This window comes from Betta splendens, chromosome 4 (genome assembly GCF_900634795.4).
Source record: "Betta splendens chromosome 4, fBetSpl5.4, whole genome shotgun sequence".
Classification (NCBI taxonomy): domain Eukaryota; kingdom Metazoa; phylum Chordata; class Actinopteri; order Anabantiformes; family Osphronemidae; genus Betta; species Betta splendens.
The window spans coordinates 32,229,987-32,246,449 of record NC_040884.2 but is presented as its reverse complement, the minus strand read 5'-3'; the positions used below and the strand labels follow the sequence as shown (position 1 = coordinate 32,246,449).

Below are 16,463 nucleotides of genomic sequence, written 5' to 3'. Positions count from 1 at the left end.
AACATCTCACAGGAGCAGGAAACATTCTTCCATAAAACCATGATGAGCACAACCTTAAACTGTTTGTGACTTGAAACTGTGGGACTCTGTAGTTAAATTAATACTTCACTTTCAATGGGGGTTGACCAAAAACATGTCGAAAAGTATTTAAGAATGAAAGCACCTTTCATCCAAGATGCCTCTGCGGATCGAGTTCTGTGTGCCCACAGACTAGTGCTTCCTGGTTTTCTCTGTACCCTCCCCCCTCCAGTAACAGTCCAGCTCAGGCTTCTGGAGCCCAACTGCTCTCTCCGCCTTTGTTTTTCCTCACATGCACGTACAGCACTAATGTTCAATGGCTGGAGGTCCTAAACTGGATTATTTAAGATACAGTGAGTTCAATACTGTGTAGCACAGTCTGATAAACAATGTAAGTTTGATACTAGCTTCAGGATGCCAGGATGTGCATGTACATTAGTTTGGCACACAGCAACTCTAATACTAATTAATTTCCCCATTTTGTAGGTAGTATCAGCCATACGCGTATCGTCACAGAGACATTTGGAAGGGACAACCGTCTTATTTTGCCAGCTACTAACAGCAGATGAAGAAAAGAAGAGGGTTTTGGCTAAAGAAGGAATCTATGGCTTTCTAACAATTGTCTGCTTTGATTTAAAATAAAAGGCTGCTAAATGACTTAAAAACTATGTCTTTATTCAAACACACAGTTAAAATATAACCTTCTGTTAAAAATGTAAAGTAATATCCAAATGTTTGTCAGTAAACCAGAGGAGTAACACGTCCAGCAGTCGGTGGCTCAGGTAGGACTAATCACTACTGTACAGCTTAGAAGATTCGTCAGAGTGCAGTGCATTCTGTGTGTTGTAGGACAGTGATCCCCAACCCTCGGGCCAGTATCGGTCCGTGGGTCAATTGGTACCGGACCGCAAAAAAAATCTTAACTCACATTATTTCCGTTTTATTAAACGGAATTTTATTTTATTTTTTATTTATTTTTTATTTATTATTATCCGTTTTATATGTTTTATATGATATGTTTTATTTTGGCAAATTACCGGAATCTTTTGGCTAAACCTGCCTACGACTTAGTCTTGAAACATGTTTAGACGCTTGTCTTAGTCATGTGTCTTACTTACAACTGCTATCTTTGTAAAGAGGCTGCTTCGGTCAGTAACACGCAACACAGCTATTTCAAAACCTCCAAGCTGGCAGACAAGTTTCTTTGCCTAGCGTAAAAGAGCCAGTGAGAAGAGCCAACAACTACAAATAAAGAGAAAGCTTCATTTAACAGACAATACCGGGAGTCCTACTGTACTTGAAACATGGACTTTTTCCAAGTTGTTCCCAGCAAGTCCACTCTGCATAATGCGCAGCGCCTGTTTTAACGAGGCAATCAAGCCTTCAAGGATATGAACATTTTCAGCCACAATAGTGCTGCAACTTTTATCTCTTTTTTCTGGACACAGACCATCACTGTTAAATATTTTGGCTGATGAAATGTCAAATATTTATAACAAAACTTGTGATGAACTATTCCTTTAACATAGTATGAGGCGCATAAAGGATACCTGACTCCTGTAGGTATCTGTAGACCAGGAAGTTGACCTCATCACTGCTAATGCTCATCTTTACTCCTGTTACACCATGAGTTCAGCACACACACACCTAACCTGGAAAACAGAAAGACAGAGCAGAATTAATTAAAGAACGGAAAACATTGCTGCTGTACAGGACACATGGACAAAACTAATTTCACTGGAATGCACAGTTCACGGTCTGTGTCATGACTGCGTGACCATTGCTTAAATCCATATTTTTTTACATTTACAACTGCTGCTGCCATTTAATAAGGGGTCAAGGCATTTATCCCTCACACATAAAGCCCCACTAAACTAAATCTTTTAATGCAGGTCTGGGCCACTTTAATAAATCCAATAATTCACCTTCGGTAAGTGTATGTCATCTCACCTGGTGACAAGGCAAACCATGGTACCAACCATACTTCTTATTAAGCCAAGTGACCAAATGTACTTGACTTTATGCTGGAGCCATATGTCCTAGTAATGCATAGCAGGCCCCTTCTCACACCCGCTTACAGGCCGAACCTAAACAACATATAGTAATGCTGGGTGTAAAAGAAACAGTGCTTTGATCCACTATCCATTTACAAATCAGGCGCTAACAGCCGGTTGAAATTTGAACCCTCAAAATTGTCTGGTTTCCAGGCAGCAACATTACATGTCTCAGACGGTTTCATAGCCTGAACACCGTTTTCCCACCACAAGCCATTCCAAACAAGGATCGGCTTGATGCCAGATTTCCCTAAAAAATAATCAGCCATGTAATTCTAGAGGGAGCAGACTTTCTGTGCATTTAACGGCATTAACTGGCTGAAACAGTCTCCTAGGTACTGTGAGCACAAGGTTAGATTTCAGTTCCCAGGATGTTACATTTTCATCATCTAGGCCACGAAAGCATTCAGTATCTGTGGCCTTAACATCACAAATGGTCAGATTATTAACAAATGTCATTTGACCAAGCAACAATATATAAGTGAAGAATTCCACAGAAGTAACTAGGAAAGGCCTAGAGAAGAACCGTTAATATACATGCATCAGCATCTACTCATGTGACCAATGAATTTCTGCTTTTCTGGTGTTCTCAGGCCAACAACAACAACAACAACAACATACTTCACATGAGAGACAGAGGCAGTTACATCACGTTCGCAAGAGAGTAACGCTGCCACAGCTGAACTGTTCAGGGATCTGGAGACAGGGAACAACTCTGTGGCCAAGGCAGCAGAAGAAACAATTCTCAGTAAGAAAAGTAAAAGTTCCTAAGTAAGAAACATGTCTTTCCATCAAGACAGCTGTCAGTAGGCAGTTTTTGTGATTGTCTCTTATAAAGGGGGGGGGTTGGGGTAGAACAGAACAGAATCCTAAACAAATTTGACATAACAAGCAGCTTTATCATAATTACAATGTAACTGATGTGGCTACATGGCTATTTACTGTGTTTAAATTATGTCTTACCAGCATCAAACACATGCTGAACTCTTCATAAATCATAAGCAGCTGTATGTTTCTTTCACATTCAATTTAAAAAAGTTTCACACTGCAAATACTTCAGGTGCCTACACAAACCCCATGTATGGTATAGGTGTATAAAGGCTGCTACTACAACATGTTCATCCACATTTAGAGCAGAAACACTGACTGTAAGAGTAGTCTTCTACTTCTTTTATTAGAACTTTAAATCAGAATGGCTCTGCAGCAATCAATACACCGAAACGTTGTACTGAAATCGAAACAAGTAGTAGAGTTTGTGGCTGTTTTCGGAAAAAATCTAACTTCTATCTAAATCTTACTGATAGTATTCCTGCTACAATTATTGTTTTCTTAACAATAACATTGGTCATACTATAAGATAGCGTAAAGGTGGCTACATATGGCACATAGCATGCTACCGAGCACAACAAAGGGTAAACGGCTTCTACTTGTGTAGCGCTCTACTACCTTTTCGGTAGTTAAAGTACATTACACTGTCACATTCTATTATTGGTGGACGACTGCTCTACCTCCTTGGCCACTGCCGCCCCCAACCGCTCTTGCAGTTAAAGTGAAATAAAACATGTAGACTGTTGAATCACAGTCTACCCTCTGCTTAATTTCCAGCTGACAGCAGTGGTGTCTGGAGAAGACCACTGGTTTGTAAAGTCGAATTGTGATTTCTCACCACAACCATCCCACCACAGGGGCACTGTGGAGCCATAGTGTGGAGGAACAGAGGGGGGGTGGGAGAGTAGAGGGGAATCTCCATCTCTGCATTTCTTCTCTCGGTCTCTCTTTTTCTCCCTGTGACTGCTGCCAGGGGCAACGTGGCCCGTACAGTAAATTTTAAATCAAGTCACAGCTTAACAGAAAAAAATAAAAAAGAAGGACAGCTCGACAAAGTCAAATAAACAGAACCAGTTACTAGTGATGAAACTGAAGGTGATTCTATTTTTCCACAACTTGAAATCAACATGCCCAGGTTAGGGTAATCAGCTGGTCCCCATAATTCATGAGACCAAATACAATCTGACGCTGTTCCTCCAGGGTCACTGATCACCTTGATCAGGTGTCACTTGGCTTCTCTAGCTGATTGACTGAACATATCTGATCAATATAATCACCAGGTGGGGTAGAGAGACATGAAAAAATCGGCACGAGGACCACAGTTTGCCATGTGTAATAAACATTACAACTTTAAAATTAACAATATATGGCAATATCCCACCTGCCGATTATTTTTCTTAGTTTTAGTCGTTGGAAAAGTACTGTTCACAGTAAAATATTCAAATAATTTGCACATGTACTCACAATGCGTAAGCAGCAACAATGAATACATTTATTTTACAGTGTGATTGTTTAATTGGAATCCACAAGACCAAAAAATGATGGCTCTTACTTAACACATTCACAGGCTAACAGATCACCTGTGCATTAAATTTGATTGTGGTTGACAACCAGATTAATTTGGATGTCCTCTTTTAACCTAATAATTCTTTCATAAAAGGTAAATAGTTTAAAAAACAAACTATTGCCTTTACCAGTGCACTTTGCAACATATAGATAAAAAAAGATGAGAGCAATGCAGATGTCAGAATTTATCACCACCAGTCCTCTGATAATATTAGTTAGTCTGTGCTTGTGTTCAGACACTCTCTAATAGGTAGCCCATACGTGATGAATGTTCCTGTCTCTCCCAGTTTGTGATGACATCCATTATTCAGGGGCCATGTTCTCTCCAAATGGAGCTGCATCGTGACCCAAGCTGTGATGGCTGCTATTCCCATACTCAACTGGATTTCTTCTTTTCAGTAGAAGCATTTCGCCACTATCGCTAGCTTCTTCAGTCTGAGGAAAGTTGACTGAAGGCTTCCCCTCGCACCTATAAACAATGTGCTCTGTATGTGAACAATGGGAGTGGCGGTAGTGAGTAAATCTGAAATCTCAACTTGGCTCCTCTTCCATCCTTACAGGGTCGTTGGGTGTGTCATCTCTTGCAGTTGAACAGATGATTAAGACAACTTCACTTGGATGACTGAGAATCTCCATATAAAGAGAAAATCACAATTTCACTCCGCCCCTGGGCCATGCGGCCCTTTGGTTGACTGTGACAGGCCTGCGTAAGGAATATCCAAAATAAACATATTTTCTAATTTTACCTTATACATGGACCTAGGATGCATTGCTTTTATTTAATTTTTTTATTCAAGTAAAACAGAATATATAAATTGGTAAGTGCACATTAATTAATTCATCCTGTCAAAACCAAAGACTTTAGCCCTTAAGAGATGAAACGTGGAGAAATACAAAAAACTCAGAAACAACAGAATTTTTTTATCAGGCTTAATGCATTCAGGGATGGAGCAACCAGGGCCAGCTTTGTGATGTCCCACAAAATAGTTTTTTGGACGAGGAGTTTGTTGGAGTGCTTGGTGGACTCTGCCACATTAATATGTGCCGAGAAAAGAGAAGCTTTCGAGATCCCCTGTCTAGACAAACTGTGATGAGAAGGATCCAGAACATTGCAGGGAATCTGGAGGTTCGGCTACAAAGTGAAGTGGCAATCTTTGACATTTCTTATTAGCTTGATGTCCGTGACACAGACCAGATACTTGTATTCGCCCATGGGATAATGATGCACTACAAGATAATGGAACAGCTGGTAGCAATCCGGTCAATAAAAGGTACAACGATGGGAAGCGACCTATTCACAGAGGTAAATGCAAGTATGGACATGCTGAGACTAAAATGGCACAGATTTGCAGGTGTAACAACAGGTGGATGTCCAAATTTGATGGAGAAAAACGTTGGACTTTTGAAACAGCAAGATAAAGTGCCTGAAATTGATATTTTTGCACTGCATTATACTAAGTGTTGTTATTAATGTTATAACCACCATAGCTAACTTTATCAGGGCACACGCACTGAATCACAGTTTGTCGCACCTTTGGAGGAGTACAAGACTGAACATAGTGACATAAGTTATCACACAGCTGTCAAATGGCTCAGCCTGGGCTACGTGGAGGCCTTTTAATCAAAGTCACTGTTCAGTGACAAGCATTTTACAATATATCTTATCTTGCTTAATATTTGAAGTACAAAGACATGATTGTGGTGTCTTTAGAAAGTTAAGAACCTCTTTCCAACAATTAATAAATCCTCTGGGTTGGCGTTTTAGAGTTAATGTGTCTGAAAATGCTCACATTTTGTTAACCATTGTTTTTGATTTAATAAGTGATATTTTTTGTAAGGCACCCTCACTTTTTCATTGCTGAACCTTAACATAGCTCTGTTCTAACCAGTCTTACCAATTTGTAAAAAAAACTGAACTGTATTGCTTTAGGCAAAAAAAGTTCAAACCTGGCCCTCCACTATATATTCATTTTCACGTGTGGCCCCTTATAAGAAATATTGCCCACCCCTGCGTTAGGGTATCAGGAGAATCAACCATACTCCCAGTGTCTCAGTTGTCGATCGTAATTTTGACAGGACGCCAGAAATCAGCAGATCTACAGCGACGCATTACAGCAACATGTTTGTTCCTACGTGTTTACTCTGTGTCTGCAGAACTGCAGTTTGACTTGTTTTGACTGCGCGTGTCATTGTAACTGAGTGGCTGAGATCAATCCTAATCAGCCGTGTACGTTACATTTTCATGCGTTTTCGTTTCTCTTGCGATGAGCGGCAAACAGATTTTAATCAGAGCACCGCCTTACAAACCAATAAACCTGTGCGTGACTGTGCGTGTCATTGTAACTGAGTGGCTGAGATCACTTGATCAGCCCGTGTGCCTTTCAACATTTTCATTTCCCATCCGTCCATCCAGCCACTTTCACTGGCGTTTTCGTTTCTCTTGCGATGAGCAGCAAACGGATTTTAATCAAAGCACCGCCTTACAAACCAATAAACCGAGCAAAAATAGTTTTAACAAAAACACACGGAATTGGATTTAAAACTGTTTTTTTCGTTTAAAGAGAAACGAAAAAAAAAAAAACTCTGCTTTTAATTTTTTTTTTTAACACATTAGCATAGACATGCTAATATGTTGCTACCACTCGATCAGCAGGTGAGGAATACCTCAGGACAAAGCTCCGTGGGAGACTGGGCAGCATCGGGCGCATGATCAGCTGCAGCTCTAAGACTCATTAATGCAGCAAGTAGTTTGTTCTACATGTTTACTCTGCAAAATTAAACATATGTATTTATCATAGCTTTGTGGTCTAATTTATTTGTAGCACTCCGACATTCGTTTAAAATATGCAGTGCATTTTAAATTAAAAATACTATTATTATAATTTATTACCTTTATTGTAAACACAGTATTAATTGCACAATTTGGACTGGCGATGATTTGCGCTTCTTCCATAATAATCATGGATAATCAAGGAAGAAACTGCAGTTCATAGATTTTATTCAGGGACGTTTGATAAAGATTCAGTGTGTTTTTCAACTGAACTGTCAGCCAAGGTACGTGCATTATCAAATGAATGCGCCTGTCAGCGGGGAAGACATCAACTCTATTCAGTCACTCTTCGGTCGCTTCTGCTGTCTCCTCACCAGTTCACACACCTAAAGCGTCCGAACCAGTGAATGCGTTTCCAGATTGACTGGTGATGCCGCACGGGTTGCTCTCAACCCGCTTTGATGTAAACAAAACTCTTCAAAGCGTTTTACTTTACATTCCGTTTATTTCGTTATTCCCACTTTCATATGTGTCTGATAAATAAACGTGGGCGGGGCTATCAGTCCCAAAGCAAAGGTAAGCGCTGACTGTGGGGGCTGGGCGCATCAACATACAGGACAAAGACCTGTGTTCCTCTGCTACAGCCTCCTCTTTCAGCCAGTTGCTTTGGGCCGTTATTCCCCCACTTACTGGAGCCACATGTTGACAAAGTTGACCAGTCGCTTTCATGTAGACACAAAACTCTTCAAAGCATTTTACTTTACATTCCGTTTATTTTGTTATTCATATACATGTAATTGAAAATGCTGCACTGAGCTCTTTTGCTTTGACGAGTTTTGTGTCTACATGAGAGCGGGCAGAACAACGTCCATGTACGTGTCACCGCTGAAAGCAGCTGGTGAACCTCTTGGGAACATGGCTGTAGCTCTGCAATGACTTGTGGTACAGGTGAAAGGAGTAATAACGAAATAAATAAAATATAAAATGGAAATGCTTTCAAGCGTATATTTTTTATTGCACATTTGTTAAAACTTGATAGGTGTACTGTCATATTTTCATATGCATTTACATGTTGTATATGAATAACGAAATTAACAAAATCTACATTTGAAAAAACTTTGAAGAGTCCCGTGTCTACATGAAAGCGGGCAGAACATGTCCGTATGACTCACTGACGAAAGCAGCTGGTGAACCTCTTGGGAACATGGCTGTAGCTCTGCAATGACTTATTATGTGGTACAGGTGAAAGGGGAAATAACGAAATAAACGGAATATAAAACCGAAACACTTTCAAGCATTTTTTTTTTGTAAATAAGCAAAGCAGCAAAACTGTCTTATTGTATTGTTGATGTCTTTTATTGCTTCCTTCGGTGAGACCGCAACAATGATACTCGTCCTTTCACGTTATAAATCCAAGCACATAGCGGTGGAACATTGTAACAGTGGATGTCACTCATAGACTCATATGAACATGAGTAGGAACCCTGCTCTGCCTTGCAGGCAGCAGCAGGGTCAGTGAGCCCATGCATCCCACCCCACAGAGTGCGTCGGTGATGGCCCTCTTTACGTAACAAAAGCGGCTGTTGGCAGGGTGCCAGCTGGAGCGTGCAGGACAAGTGAACACCCAGCCGTTGTTAGGGGTATATGTAAAGGTGTACGTCCTTTAGTAGTTCTAGTTTTAAAACTCATTTGAGAGCCTCACTCTAAGCTCTTCTCACCCAGACTCTAAAACTCAGAAGCCAGTCTTGTTTTGTACTGTTGATCATTCTCCTGCTCCATATTTAGAGCTCTTAACTGAATTCTCTGATTCTTATCTGACTTACTTAGCACAGATAAAGTTATTGTAGTGGGAGACTTTAACATCCATGTAGATGTTGACAGTAACTGTCTCAGCTCTGCTTTTAACTCATTAATAGACACTATTGGTTTTATTCTGCATGTAAATAGACCCACTCATCGGTTTAACCAAACCATCAATCTTGTCCTGACATATATGGGGTTGGAATTGATAATTTAATAGTTCTTCCCCAAAACCCTCCGTTATCTGACCATTTATTATTAACTTTGGAATTTTCCATAGCTGACCTTGCAGCAGCTGGAAAGAAATCTTACTATAGCAGATGTTTATCTGATGAAGCTGTCGCCAGATTCAAGCAGATGATTCCATCATCTTTTGCCTCATTGTCTTGTAGCTACACAGAGGAGAACAGTAACCTTAATCCTTATGAACAGGTTGACTGTCTTGTAGATGATGCTGCAGCTTCTCTACGTACAATGTTAGACACAGTGGCTCCTCTGAAGAAGAAGACAATGAATCAGAGGAGGTTAGCTCTGTGGTATAACTCAGAGATCCGCAGCCTAAAGCACAGGACCAGACATCTAGAAAGACAGTGGCGTTCCAAAAAAATAAAAGTAAACTGCATAGCATGGAAGGACAGTCTAATAATATATAAACAGAGCACTTTGCTGCAAGAAAAACATACTGTTAATAGAAGAAAACAAAAACAACCCCAGGTTTATTTTCAGCACTGTAGCCAGGCTGACTAAGAGTCATAGCTGTGTTGAGTCTACTATCCCCTTAAATCTTAGCAGCAATGACTTTATGAACTATTAATAATAAAAATATAACAGCATAACATTCAGCAGCGACTTTCTCCAAATGACTGAAATCACTGTCTAGATACTCTAGAACTTTAATAAATTTACCAAGTCCTCTGTCTTATTTAGAGAGCTTCACCCTCATACAGTAACTCATGGAGTTAACTTCAATAATTAACTCTTCCAAGTCGTCCACTTTTAGACCAAATCCCAACCAGATTACTCAAAGAAGTTCTACATTTAATCAGATCATCACATATTTTAAATCAAATCAATGTAGCACAGGCTTTGAAGGTGGCTGTGGTCAAAGCTTTATTGAAAAAAAGTACTCTGGACCCTGGAGAACCAACAATAGGCCCATTTCAAATTTACCCTTTATATCTGAAATTCTTGAAAAAAAATCGTGGATAAACAATTATCTGACCACCTGAGTGGGAATAACCTGTACGAAGACTTTCAGTCAGGATTTAGAAAACAGAAACAGCTTTGATTAGAGTCACTAATGATCTTCTCTTAGCTTCAGACAATGGTCTGGTCTCTGTCTTTGTCCTGTTAGATCTTAGCGCTTCATTTAATACAATTGATCATAACATTCTCTTACAGAGAGTAGAACATGGCATCGGAATTAAAGGAACAACATTGAGATGGTGTAAATCCCATTTGTTGAACAGATTCCAGTTTGTTCAAATTTCCATTGTTATGCAGATGATACTCAGCTATATATATATCTATATCTATCTATCTATCTATCTATCTATCTATCTATCTATCTATATATATATATATATATATATATATATATATATATATATATATATATAGATAGATATAGATATAGATATATATAGATATATATATATATATATATATGGCTCAATCGGTAAAGTCACAGGACTTGCATGCGGGGGGTTCCCGGTTCGAATCCCCGTTAGGGCGAATAGGCATCCAGTGTGGGTCCTTGGGCAAGACCCTTCAAGCTACCGCCTACCTCATATTGTCTCTCATATCATGAGAGACAATGAACCACATGAGATACCGGCTCAGACGTCGCCCGGTCTAACAAGGTCTGCGTCAGGTGTTGGGGAACCAGAGCACCTTGGCGAGAAGTGGGCTACTGGAACAAGAAAGAAATGGCTGAGATGTGAGAACAAGGCTCTGTTGGAATGCTACTACTCAAGTAACCCTAGTCAGAGGGGTTACATGCAAAGAAAGTGCGGTGAATGGGAACGGAGAAACCCACATTCAAGGCTGACGGCGAAGCAACTAGTAGCTCAGTGTTCCAACATCCACAAACGGCAACTGCTATCACGACTTGAGATTGACGAGATACAACACAAATGCTACGGCAAGGGGGAGCCAGGACGCCAGGTCAGAGGGGAGGTTTCACCATCTCCCCAACCGGAAATTGGGTACGAAGCCCCAATAAGCACAGATACGCTGAGCGAGGCAGCGACTGACCTGAAAGATAAGATCATGGCGAGATTGAACAGGCAACCCCGAACCCCACTACAACGGCTAAGTGAAGTACCATCAGAAAGTCTCATGGAAGATGTGAATGCAGCATTGAGAGCACACCACAACAATCACAGAAACCAATGAGCTGATATACGCTTCAGCATCAGTGATCCTAGAGGTGCTTGGCTATAAGAGCAACCATGGGAGCCATGAGAAAAAATACCCACCATGGAAACAAAGGTTGGAGGCAAAAATCAAGGCAGCTCGGAGGGAAGTGAGCCAAATGACAGAGGCCCAGAGAGGTGCAATGAAAAGACCAATGCCCAAGAGGTACAGCCAGATGACCATACCTGAAGCACTCGAAACTGCCAAGCAAAGGCTACAAGCCTTGGCCAGCCGCCTAAAGAGATACACCAGAGATAACGAAGCCAGACGAATAAACCGGCTGTTCGCAACACAACCTGCGAAAGTGTACTCTCAATGGCAGGGTAATAACAGCAGAGCAGACCCACCAAGGCTGGAAACTGAACAGTACTGGAAGGGTATATGGGAAAGGGAGGCATCACACAACAGTGATGCACAGTGGCTGGTGGATCTGAGGGAAGACCACAGCAACCTCCCTGAACAGAATCCAGTGACTATCACAGTGGCAGACATCCAACATAGAGTCTCAGGTATGAAAAACTGGACAGCACCTGGCCCTGACATGATCCACGCCTACTGGCTAAAGAAGCTCACTGCAATCCATGAGCGCCTGGCAGCACAAATGAACCAGCTGCTAAGGGATGGGACTCACCCTGAATGGCTAACCGAAGGGCGAACGATCCTGATAATGAAGGATCCCTCAAAGGGCACAGTCCCATCCAACTACCGGCCAATAACCTGTCTCTCCACAACATGGAAGCTCATGTCGGGCATCATCGCAGCTAAGATAAGTGGGCACATGAGTCAATACATGAGCGAAGCACAGAAGGGCATTGGTAAGGATACCAGAGGAGCCAAACACCAACTCCTGGTAGACAGAACAGTCGCCCAAGACTGCAGAATGCGACACACCAACCTGTGCACAGCCTGGATCGACTACAAGAAAGCCTATGACTTAATGCCACACACATGGATCACTGAATGCTTGGAGCTGTACAACATCAACAGAACTCTAAGGGCCTTCATTGCAAACTCGATGAGATTGTGGAGAACCACCCTTGAAGCCAATGGGAAGCCACTTGCCCAAGTATCCATCAAATGTGGCATATACCAAGGAGATGCACTGTCCCCACTGCTGTTCTGCATAGGTCTGAACCCCCTCAGCCAAATAATAAACAAGACTGGCTATGGATACCGACTCCGGAACGGGGCCACCATAAGTCACCTCCTCTACATGGATGACATTAAGCTGTACGCCAAGAGTGAGCGAGACATCGACTCGCTGATCCACACCACCAGGATCTACAGCTCAGACATCGGGATGTCATTCGGGCTCGAGAAATGTGGGAGGATGGTGACAAAGAGAGGCAAGGTAATCCACACAGAAGGGGTCTCACTCCCAGAAGGAACAATAGCCGACATTGAGGACAATTACAAGTACCTTGGAATACCACAGGCAAACGGCAACCTTGAACAGGCAACAAGGAATGCGGCAACAGCCAAATACCTCCAACGAGTAAGGCAAGTCCTAAGAAGCCAGCTCAATGGCAAGAACAAATCCCGGGCAATAAACAGCTACGCTCTGCCAGTGATCAGATACCCTGCGGGAATAATAAGGTGGCCAAAGGAAGAGATACAGACCACAGATGTTAAGACACGAAAGCTCCTCACCATGCATGGAGGGTTCCACCCCAAATCCAGCACCCTGAGACTGTACGCTAGCCGCAAGGAAGGAGGCCGTGGACTAGTGAGCGTGAGAGCCACTATCCAGGATGAAACATCCAAGATCCATAAGTACATCAAGGATAAGGCCCCGACAGATGACGTGCTGAGTGAATGTCTCAGGCAGTGGAGAACAGAGGATGAGATGCTGGAAGAGGGACCATCATGGGAGGACAAGCCCTTGCATGGGATGTACCGCCGGAACATAACTGAAGTGGCTGATCTCAACAAATCCTGCCAATGGCTTGAAAGGGCTGGGCTGAAGGACAGCACAGAGGCACTCATCCTGGCTGCACAGGAGCAGGCCCTGAGCACCAGAGCCATAGAGGCCCAGATCTACCACACCAGACAAGACCCAAGGTGTAGACTGTGCAAAGAGGCCCCAGAGACGGTCCAGCACATAACTGCAGGGTGTAAGATGCTGGCAGGCAAAGCATACATGGAACGCCATAACCAAGTGGCTGGCATAGTATACAGGAACATCTGCGCGGAGTATGGACTGGAAACCCCAAGGTCAAAGTGGGAAACACCTCCCAAGGTGGTAGAGAACGAGCGAGCCAAGATCCTGTGGGACTTCCAGATCCAGACTGACAGAATGGTAATGGCGAACCAACCAGACATTGTGGTGGTAGATAAAGAGCAGAGGAAAGCCGTAGTGGTGGATGTGGCAATACCAAGCGATGGCAACATCAGGAAAAAGGAACATGAGAAACTAGAGAAATACCAAGGGCTCGGAGAGGAACTGGAGAAGGCTTGGAGGGTGAGGGCCACAGTGGTGCCTGTGGTGATCGGAGCGCTGGGGGCAGTGACCCCCAAACTGGAGGAGTGGCTACGACAGATCCCTGGAAAAACATCCGAAATCTCAGTCCAGAAAAGTGCAGTCCTAGGAACAGCAAGGATACTGCGCAGAACCCTCAAGCTCCCTGGCCTCTGGTAGAGGACCCGAGCTTGGAAAGGGGATGAGACCACCCGCGGAGGGTGAGAATAGAGTGTGTGTGTGTGTGTGTGTGTGTGTGTATATGTCTTTGGAACCAAATGAACCAGATTAACTAGTCAAATTTCAAATTGTTTAAAAGACATCAAATCCTGGATGTCCCAAAACATCCTTCAACTAAATTCAGATAAAACAGAAATTCTTATCGTTGGGCCTAAAAATCACAGAGAGACACTATTGAATCCGATAGCCACCCTTGATGGCATAACATTAGCTTCAGATTCTAGGCTGGATTTGTCTAACTACTTACTCATAGGATGTCCTAACAGCTCCTTAAAAAGCCTACAGCTGCTAAAGTGCCTTGAGATAACCTTGCGATTTTGGCACTATATAAATAATTAAATAATAAATTGAATTTTTTTCCAGAGCTTTGAACCCTGCAGGTTAAACGACGGTGTGGGTAATTTGTGGATTTTTACTGGTTAACCAGCTTCATGCCATCAAACGTACTGGTTGGTCAATCAAAAGGGAGTTGATTGTTTATGAATTTGTACATGCATACAAAGCAGAGGTAAATGGTCCACGTGAGGTAATGATATCTTTAAATCTAGCTTTATGTTTGAACAAAGGATAACACTCTGAATGCAGCTTGTGTTAAAGTTCACCAAAGAGTACCTTGAAGCAAAATATTTGCAGGTTTCCCACTATGTCTTGGGTAAACCCACTTACATACTGCTGTAGTTCTACTGGAATTAAAGAGATCTCTTAAAAAGCTTAGCAGTGTTACAGAGGCAGCTGGTAAAAGTGTCTACCCCCACCGTGTTTGGGTTTCAAATCTGCCGCGTCAGTTTGCACTGCGGGAAAAGTGTGTTACGTCCGTTTGGCCTGTAGGTGGCGATTGACTCCCACTTCTTTTGGTCCTAAAACATCGTAGTTGCTTACGTCATATAGCCTCTTGTAGAACAACCAATGATCCGGTCTTGGGTGGCCTAGCGGTTACCATGCATGGCTACAAAGTTTATTTTTGTCCGGGGTTCGAGTCTGAGTGGAAGCAGTTTTTTAATTATTGGAAAAACAGCGTCTCATCATCATCATGTGATCACGAGATGACAACGTTGTATTACTTAGTGCATGGATCGCCAAGACCATGAACCGCTGGTCGCGTTATAGTATGAAGTTATGAACGTAAGTAAATTATGGCAAATTATGGCAGTTTAAAACCAAAAATAAAAAGCTGAACGGTGCACCCTTCCGCGTGCAGCGTTCGATTTGTGGCAGACAAGCTACTGTAACCCTGATTTCTCGCTGTTGGTACGGACTACAATTTTCTTTACGTTGAATGCTTCTTTAATGCATCACACGGCAAGACAGTACGGCTTTTCATGTACACTTTTTTCTTTACGCCGCTCTTAACCAACAGGCGTCACCTCTTTCCTGTCCCCCGTCAACAAGGACAAGTAGGAACTAATGTTGATGACAAATAAAATCACAGTAGCTGAAATGTCACGTTTCCCAAACAGAAAATAAAAAAAATAAAAAGGAATACTAACTAAGGTTACACTACTAAAATTTAAAAAAGTGAATAAGGATGATCTAGACTAGAGGTCCGCCACCGGTAACACCCACGTTTTCAATAAAAAAAACACGCAGAGGGCAGCAATATTATGTTATGTGAGAACATTCAACATTTGTTTTTTAATCCAAAGAAGACATAAAAGTCAGGGCTCAGAGATCTAACCGATGATAAAACATTGTCAAGGCATCGACAAGGACAGCTAACTCGCTTTTCCCTGCTTCAAACAGCTGCTGTAACTGAGAGCAACCCGTGCGGCATAACCGGTCAATCTGGAAACGTATTCATTGGTTCGGACGTTGTTCTGCCCGCTTTCATGTAGAAACAAAACTCGTCAAAGCAAAAGAGCTCAGTGCAGCTTTTACAAATCACATGTGAACGTTTAAATTTTTTTTGTAAATAAAAATGTTTGCCCTGTTCAAACCAGAGGAATAAAAACGATTCTGATTCTGAAAGCAGCTGATCAACTTTGTAGGAACACATTTCATATGGTACAGGTGAAAGCAGTAATAACGAAATAAACGTAATATAAAACAGAAACGCTTTCAAGCGTTTTCTGTTTATAATTATTATTGCACATTTGTTAAAACTAGATGGGTGTCGTTTTTTTGTAATTTTTGGTGTCGTTACAGTGCAAAAATAATGTTTTCCCTGTTCAAACCAGGGCAAAAGGCGATTCTGAAAGCGGCTGATCAACTTCGTAGGAACACATTTCATATGGTAGAGGTGAAAGAGACACTAACAACCCAACGCAGCCGAGGCTGTAGCAGCAGAGAAACGCAGATCTTTGTCCTGCGTGTT

At 42.1% G+C, this 16,463-nt stretch overlaps 1 protein-coding gene across 2 annotated transcripts in view; it reads right to left on the bottom strand.

The window, feature by feature from the left end:
* The window catches only part of tbl1xr1a (TBL1X/Y related 1a), a 46,608-nt gene that overhangs the window by 7,081 nt on the left and 23,064 nt on the right, over window positions 1-16,463 (bottom strand). For both annotated transcript variants that reach the window (XR_008694468.1, XM_029146838.3), the window contains exon 3: window positions 1,569-1,670. Coding sequence is in view for 1 of the 2 variants with exons in the window: in XM_029146838.3 (XP_029002671.1) it covers window positions 1,569-1,626 (58 nt within the window). In the remaining variant the exon portion in view is untranslated. The remainder of the gene's footprint in view (window positions 1-1,568; window positions 1,671-16,463) is intronic.